General features: G+C 54.2%; 1 protein-coding gene across 2 annotated transcripts; it reads left to right on the top strand.

The window, feature by feature from the left end:
- Positions 1 to 270: 270 nt before the first annotated feature.
- On the top strand, positions 271 to 7465 carry OTX2 (orthodenticle homeobox 2). 2 transcript variants are annotated; one of them, XM_071745242.1, is made up of 5 exons: positions 271 to 406; positions 625 to 717; positions 4463 to 4679; positions 5107 to 5279; positions 6704 to 7465. In XM_071745242.1, the coding sequence occupies exons 3-5, from the start codon at positions 4583 to 4585 to the stop codon at positions 7322 to 7324; spliced, it is 891 nt and encodes a 296-aa protein (XP_071601343.1). In that variant the 5' UTR covers positions 271 to 406; positions 625 to 717; positions 4463 to 4582; the 3' UTR covers positions 7325 to 7465. The 2 variants fall into 2 exon arrangements, with proteins under 2 accessions (XP_071601343.1, XP_071601344.1); XM_071745243.1 differs by having other exon boundaries at positions 274 to 406; positions 5128 to 5279.
- The last annotated feature ends 631 nt before the right edge of the window (positions 7466 to 8096 follow it).

Raw genomic sequence — 8096 nt, 5'->3', positions numbered from 1 at the left:
CCCCGGGCAAGACGCTAACGCCATCGCCGCTTGTCCATCACGTTCATTTGTACAATGACTTCATAGGCTCCACTTCATAATGTATATTTTTAAACCGAGCAGGTTCTTTTAATGTATATTCTCGTGTCATTTCGGTGGCTGTTATTTCTCGCTTGATTGTCCCCCCGGTACAGCAGCGGCCTGTTTTTTCCTCCCCCTGTTGTGTGTTTTTATTATTTTCCCCCTGGCTTAGATGTGTCAATCACTCTCTCCCTGCCATTGGTTGGAGAGTTTGCGTCAAAAAGTTGCCAGAGAGGCTCTTTCTCAGCAAAGCTCCCCGAGAGAGGTAGAGACCTCAGCTCCAACGCACCCTGCCACTATTATTAAAAATAAAATCACTTGACCAGCTCCGGCACCGGCCAGCTCTGTATGTACCGAGCCCAGACCTTAAGAATCCCTGCATCCCTCTCCTGCACCGTCCCCTCCCCTTTCTTCCCCATTTATTCTTCTTTTTCAAACATTTTTTCTCTTCCCCCCCCACTCCTCCCTCATTCCCCCCCTCCCCTTCCCACCCCCCACCCCGATGTCGTGGGCATGTGCATGCGGCGAGCTCTCTAACCTCCCGCTTTGTGCTTTCTCTCCCAGCTCAGCCCGACCCCTGAATTTGGCGAAGGATCCGGGCAGCAGGTTTCACCCCTCGCCCCCCAGCCCTGCCCGAGGCTCCGGCGAGGCTCGCAGGTGAGTCCGACCCCTTCGTTTCATCCTTCCTTGGTGTGTGTTTTGGGGGGGGGGGAGAACGACACACGCATCTCTTGGTGGGCAGTAAGGCAGGGGAAAGGGAAATTAAAATTTTTATTTAATTTATTTAAAAAAAACATCAACAAAAAACAAGTGCGGTGTGGTGGAAGGAGTCGGGGGGGGGGGAACACTGTGCTGGTAGCGGTGAGCCGGAGGGGAGCATCCCCCGAGGGGAGCATCCCTGGATGAGGTGCGGGGCTGCCCGGGGGGGAGGCCGGGCCGGGCCGGGCAGAGGAGGAGGAGGGAGGCAGCTCCGGCCCCTCGGTCCTTGGAGGGGACCAGGAGGGAGCTTCTAGATGGATAAAAAGGCAAAGAACCAAATTCGAGAAGCGGGGAAGCGATTCCCACCGCCCCGGGTCCCCTCGCCGCCGCGGCCGGAGGTCGGGCGCGGAGCCGGCTCGCTCCTCCGCAGGCAGGCGCGGTTCTTCACCGCGTTTTCGTTGGGTGCATGATTTTTATTTTTTCCTCTCCCCACCTTGCCCTCTCTTCCGCCTGATCCTTTGACTTTAGTTATTCCCGGGCTCCAAGCCGGACTTTTACAATTAGAAATAATCAGGAAGGAATTTCTCCCCTTTCTCGGCTCCTGCCCGAGACCTTCATCCTCCTCCTCATCCTCGCTATGTGAAGACTGAGCAAACTAATTTTCCAAAGGTGTCTTTGAGAACTCGCGGAGAACCGGGCTGGAAATAGCAGGGAGATAAATTTTCAAGGCGTTTTTGGGGCTAGAGCTTCATGTCTCGGCGCCGGGTGAAATGGATGGCGAGAATGGCAGCCAGGTTGGAGAGTGGCTGGAGCCGGTTTCCACCTTCCTTACTTTTAATTATTGTTGTTGTTGTTGTTATTATTAGGATCAGTAGTAATAATTTTAAAATTTATTTTACCGTGGAAAAGCTTTTCCCAAAGATACCGGACGGGTATAACGCGCACCGTGTTGACAAAGAGAAAGTCGGGAAAGTCTTTGTGCACCGACACAAGTTTCTTTAGAGCTAAAAGCCCACTTCAGTGCAGAGATTTATTTAGACTTCAGCTCTTCCGAGAAGCTGAGCTTTATTAGTTATTTGGAAAAATGAAATTTCAGAATTTTTTTTAATATTAAAAAAAAAAAAAAAAAAGAAAAAAAGAAAGGGGGGGGGGGGAAAAAAGGAAAAAATCTTTTAAAATATGCGATAGAGTGGCGGTGGGGAGGCAGAGGTGGGTAAAACGGCTCCACGGCAGCGGTGGCTGCTGCCCGAACCGGGCTCCGCCGCTCCCAGCCGGCCTTTTCGTTTGCCCGAGCTCGAGAGGAGCCGTCGGCCGCGGATCTGCGCGCAGGTTTGGGGAGAAACGGGGGGTCCTGCAGAGCAAAGCGAGTGGCCGGACCATCCCCGCCGGCTGGGCACCGAGGGATAATTTCTATGTTGGGAAAATGACAACCCAAACCTTCCCTAAGTGGGGGGGGAAAAAAAAATTAAAATAATAATAATAAATTAAGAAATGCGGTGGAGCGCGGTGCGGGCTGGGAACCGAGGTCTCGTTTGTGAAACAAAACAAAAAATTCCCTTTTTTATCTTGGCACCTTCCTCACCTCAGCAGGAGCCTCTCCGCGCTGCTCCGCGAACCCCCCCCAACCCACTATCTCAAGCCCACCCGCGTCCCCCCGCAGAGCGGCCAAGGGCATAGCCGCAGCCTGCGCGCCCGGGCGCGGATCTCTGCCTTGCATTAATCAGCCCGGGCGATCAGCGGAGCTGGGGCCGGTGGCCCGTAATTAGGGAGCGTGTGCCGCCCGGATTATCTCGTTAGTTTATCAAGAAAACATTTATTATAATTAATTCTCGGACGGGGTAATTATTATTGAGCGAGGGCAGAGCAACTGGTAGCCAGGATCTTTACGAAGCGTGTGTCTGTGTGTAGGAGGGAGAGGAGGGGGGGGTGGGTGTTGGGGAGGGGGAAAGGTGACAGATTGCGGAGCGGAGCCGTTGCTCCGCGGGCTGCGGGGAGGCTCCGGGCTGCGCGGCCGCGGGCAAGAAGCTCCGCGGGCGGCCGCGCTGGGCTGGCGCCTCGGCGTGATGCCGCCGGGTGTAACAGAGAGGTTTTTTTTAATGATTGTTTTGGTTTGGTTTTTTTCTGTGTGGGTTTGTGTGTGTGTGTTTGGGGGTTTTGTTTTGTTTGTTTGCTCGTTATTAAACGTGCGGCAAACCGAGTTTTGGTCTCCCGCGCATCCTGCGCTGGTGAATAAATTGGCGGCCGAAACCACTCCGGGGCGAAGCAGGGCTTCCCCCTCCACAAAGCTGCCTCTCTCCAGTTTCCCCCCAGTCCACGGCGGGTTGAGGGGAGGTTAAAAGTGGGGCCAAAACCTCCATGTCCCCCGCTCTAGATGCGCTCAAGGTATCTGAGGGCGGCAAAGTGGTTTCCCCGAAGGGAAAAGGGGAAACTCCGCACGGCGGATAACCAGCACCGACGGGGGAAAGCGGGGCTTGGGGGGTCCCGCAGGAACCCCCTCCCCACCCTGACAGTCCGGAGCCCTCCTGGGGTGGGGAGCAGCTCTGCTCCCGTGTGCGCTTGTTAACTAAAACACGGAGTTTTGGGAGCAGAAAGTTGTGCTGGAGTTCGCTTTTCCCATGGCCGCCGGAGGGGATGGAAGGAAGGGTGAGATTTTGCCCTAAAAGAAAAAAAACAAAACAAAAAAAATTCCAAGGGGAAACAATCTTAACCCTTTCAAGAATTGGCTGGCCTCTTGTCGGCCATTTTTTGGCAGAGTGTGTGTTTGGGTCCCATGTCCCCACCCTCACCCCCAGCCCCACCGGAGACCCGGGGGAGCCGGAGCGGGGCCTGGGGGAGCCACTCGCCCTCCCGGGCTGTCCCGGGGCCGCTCCCCACCGAGGTGTTTGTTTAGCTTCAGCTTCGTCATCCAGAGTTTTCTTGAAAGCCTAATAAATCTGTTACTTGCCTCCAAATCTAATTACCCGGAGTACTAATTAGGTGCAAATGGCCGGTGGAAATTACGGCAGACGTGGACTGATGGCTGTAGAGCAGAAAAGTTTTGCTCTTCCCGAGCGGGCATTTGAGCTCTGAAATGCAGCAAAGTCGAGGGGGAAGGGGAAAAGGAGTGTGAGTGAGTGTGTGTAGGGGGGGGGGAAAGGTTTGAATGTTGCCCGAACCTGGGATAATTAAAGTCCTTGCAAAAGACTAGGGGAGAGATAGGTTTCTTGAATTGTTTCTTTGTTTCTCACCCTTGGGCTTTGTTATCTGCATTATTTATTTAGCCGAGGGGTTCTTTGTGTCTGCCAATGGCCCCAATCAAGTTTTGCTTGAGACAATTAGCCAGTGCCCGGCCGGGAATCCTATGCAAATGCCCCGGGCTGCCGTACAATGCGGGCAGTTGAAGGCATGGGGGGGTTTTGTTCGGGCAGTAATTACTGGCTGCGATGTGCCCCGTCCCTCCTCTCCTCTCCCTCCCTCCCCCCCCCCCCCTTTTTTTTTTTTTTGTTTTTGTTTTTTGGGGGAGGGGGGAGCGGAGGGAAGGAAGATGCGTTTATCTAGTCAGTCTCTCCCAGCTTCCAAACCTGGCTGCGGTCCGGCTTTACGAGCTGGAGGATTTTAAGGAGAGAAAGCAGCGGGGAAAAAAGCTGGGAAGGGGGAAGGCGTGAAGCAGCAAACTGGCCTGACACCCCCCCCCCCCCCTTTCCCTCCTCTGTCGCCTCCGCAGGCACCTGGCAGCCCCCCCTGCCCGACGGCACCCTCGGCAGCCCCCGGGGCAGGCAGGGCGCTCGGCCGGCTCCCCCTCGCCCGGATTTCGGCCAACTCTCCTCCCCGCCACAACTTTAGCATGATGTCTTATCTTAAGCAACCACCTTACGCAGTCAATGGCCTGAGTCTCACAACCTCGGGCATGGATTTGTTGCATCCATCCGTCGGTTATCCCGGTAAGCCACGTTTTTCTTCCTTCTTTCCCTTTCCTACCCCCATCCCGACCCCCTTTTTTTATTTTTTTGCCCACGAGGAAGAAGCCACCGGGCTCTTGGAGGCACAACAAGCCCAAGGAAAGCTGGGGAGGAGGGGGGGGAAGGCGGGCGGGATATGGGGTTCCCCCTTTTGTCTGTTTCTCCTTATCCTTAACTTTTTATCCGGGGAAAGGTCTGCAAAAAAGGGGACACCCTCCTTTTGGAGGCGGGGAGGCAGATGCTGCAGACCCATCAGGGGGAGATGGAGATGGGATTCGGCTTGAGGATTGCCCGGGAGGGTTGGGGCGGCCGAGTGGGGAGGAAAAATGGGGGTGCACACCCCCCTCGCCCTAGGGGAGGGGGATGGAAGGGATAGAGGAGACTTGAGGGGTCGCTGAGTGACATCCAGGGCCTTTGGCTCCTTTGGCAGCCACCCCCCGAAAGCAGCGGCGGGAGCGCACGACCTTCACCCGGGCGCAGCTGGACGTGCTGGAGGCTCTTTTCGCCAAGACTCGCTACCCAGACATCTTCATGAGGGAGGAAGTGGCCCTGAAAATCAACCTGCCCGAGTCTAGAGTGCAGGTAAAAAGCGGGGTGGTCCTGAGAACCCCTTTTAATCGCTCTCTTTCCCCCCCCCCACCCTCCTCCCACGAAGCCCCAGTCCCGGCGTGCAGGGTTTGGGCTAACCCAGGGCTGGCAGGGAAGAGAGGGGCTGTTGAGGGGATGGGGTCAATCCCGGAGTTAAATCAAACCCCTGAGGGGGTGAAGGGGGCTCATAAGATGGATGAAGGTGGAAGATGGGGTGGGGGGAGTGTTAATTTGCTACCCAGGAGCTGGAGTTCTCTCTTTCACCCTGTCCATTGGAGTGGAGGTGGGGGGTGTTCATGCAGATCCCAAATCCCAGCTCCTGAGCCTTTCTTACCCGTCCCCAGTCCCCTCGGCCTGAATGGGATGAGGAGGGCTCTCCAACACCCCCAGTCTGGCCCCGGTGTGCCAAACCCCAGCTTGACCTGCCAGGCATTTGGGGTCCCTGCAGAGCCTGTCTAGGATCCCCCCTCCCCCGGGGATTCCAGCAGCAGGGACACACTGGGATCACCTTTCCCATCAGCACGGACTGGGGGCTTCCTCTGCCTTTGGGGGGGCCTTCGATGAGTGGGAAGAAGCCTTGGTGGAAGGGGGACCCCTCTCCGGGGGCTGGGCTGTGTCTCCTCTACAAGGAACCTGCAAAGGCCAATCCAGACAGCATTTTGGGCTTGAAAATCCATATTCATTTTGGTGCTGCTGGCTGGAGGCCCCCCGGGGCTCCAGCACAGATCCAGGACACTCCTGCAGCCGGGAAAGAACAGCTCCAAAGCCATCCCTGTCTTTCTCCCCCCTATGAGGCTTCCCGTGGTGCCGTGCCCCATTGGATGATGGAAACTGGGGACCCCAACCTTCTCCCCACATTCCTCCCCAGAGCCAGCCCCACCTTGGTCCCTGCTAAAAGAGGGGGTCAGAGGAACTGGGGGTGAGAGCAGAGCCTTTGTAAATGAGGCATTTTTACCCACCTCACCCCCACCACCCTGCCTCAGTTTCCCTAATTGTTCCCTCCTTTTCTTGATGCCCTGTTGTTTCTAATTAAGGGCCTGACTTCAACAGGCCTTAAAGAGTGATTCCTGGGGGGGGAAGGGGGCTGGCTGGCAAACAGGGAGCACTCCCCTTCTCATCCCCTAAAGCGACCTTATTAAGCACTTTGATTTGCCCATTTCCTCTTGTTATTACTGCTAATGTTCTCAGGGAGGGGGAGCCCCGGAGCTTTTCTTTGCATCAGCCTGCAACCCTCTGCCCACTGGGGAGGGTTTCAAGTGCCCCTTCCCCATCAAAGCCTTCCCATAACCACCTCTTTCTTTTTTTTTTTCCCCACCTCGAGTTTGTCTGTGCCATCCTTTAACGCTGGTTTTTTTGTTTTTTGTTGTTGTTGTTTTTTTTTTTTTTTTTTCTCTCCCTCCCCATCTCTTGCTTTCAAGGTGTGGTTTAAAAACCGCCGGGCCAAGTGCCGGCAGCAACAGCAGCAGCAGCAGAACGGGGGCCAGAACAAGGTACGACCAGCTAAAAAGAAGAATTCACCAGCCCGGGAAGTGAGTTCAGAGAGTGGGACCAGCGGGCAGTTCACTCCCCCCTCCAGCACCTCGGTCCCCACCATTTCCAGCAGCAGTGCCCCCGTCTCCATCTGGAGCCCAGCGTCCATCTCCCCGCTCTCAGACCCCCTGTCCACCTCTTCCTCCTGCATGCAGAGATCCTACCCCATGACCTACACCCAGGCATCAGGCTACAGCCAAGGATATGCTGGCTCGACCTCCTATTTTGGAGGGATGGACTGTGGATCTTACTTGACCCCTATGCACCACCAGCTTCCCGGCCCGGGGGCCACCCTGAGTCCCATGGGTGCCAACGCGGTCACCAGCCACCTCAACCAGTCTCCAGCCTCCCTTTCCACCCAGGGCTATGGAGCCTCCAGTTTGGGCTTTAACTCCACCACCGATTGCTTGGATTATAAAGACCAAACGGCCTCCTGGAAGTTAAACTTCAATGCTGACTGCTTGGATTATAAGGACCAGACGTCGTCATGGAAGTTCCAGGTTTTGTGAAGAACCTTGGTGGTAAAAGGAGAGAAATCCACAAGGAGAACGAACAGGCTGGGCTGAACGCTCCAGTTTTAGTCAGGTCTTGGTTAAATTAAAGAGAAAAATAACTCCACGGACAAACAAAACGAACAACAACAAAAATAAAACCGACAGCGACAAGAGGGGGGACAGTGGTGTTGGTGTGATCCCGTTCGGACTCATCTCCTGCTCTGGAAAAGGAATAATAAAGAGGACAAATGGAGGAGGAAGGCCTTAAATGGACAGATCATCTAGTGAGCAGAAAACAGGCAGACCCATCTGTGTTCTTTCTAGTTTTAGGCAATCGTTGGGTTTCTTTGTTTGGAAGAGGTGGGAAATCATCCCACCTCCTGGCCAGTTTAAAAAAAAAAAAAAAAAAAAAAAAAAGTCAAAAAAAGTAAAAAAAAAAAAAAAAAGTCTAGGTTTTTATTTCTTTTTTTTTTCCCCCCTTTTTATTTTTTTTTTTTTTCGTGTGTGCGTGTGTGTGCGTGGAAAGATCCTTCACCCAGAGGTTTCCAACGTGTTAGCCAACCCTTGGTTAAACTATTTGCAATGGACAGCATCTTCTCTTTTTCTCCCTCCCCTCTTTCTTTCTCTCTCTTGTTCTCAAGCTCATCCAACTATTTCATGCCCAACTTTCTCAAGTTGGCACCCGGAGAACTTGGTTCAGGGCTGTGTGGGTTGTGTGACTGATTGTCCTAGCTGCACTACTTTATTTAAAGATAAGAAAAAAAAAAAAAGATAATGTTCATAAGGA

Source organism: Heliangelus exortis, chromosome 5 (assembly GCF_036169615.1).
Source record: "Heliangelus exortis chromosome 5, bHelExo1.hap1, whole genome shotgun sequence".
In the NCBI taxonomy this organism is placed as follows: domain Eukaryota; kingdom Metazoa; phylum Chordata; class Aves; order Apodiformes; family Trochilidae; genus Heliangelus; species Heliangelus exortis.
The sequence above is the reverse complement of the archived record's forward strand: the minus strand, read 5'-3'. Positions and strand labels throughout refer to the sequence as shown.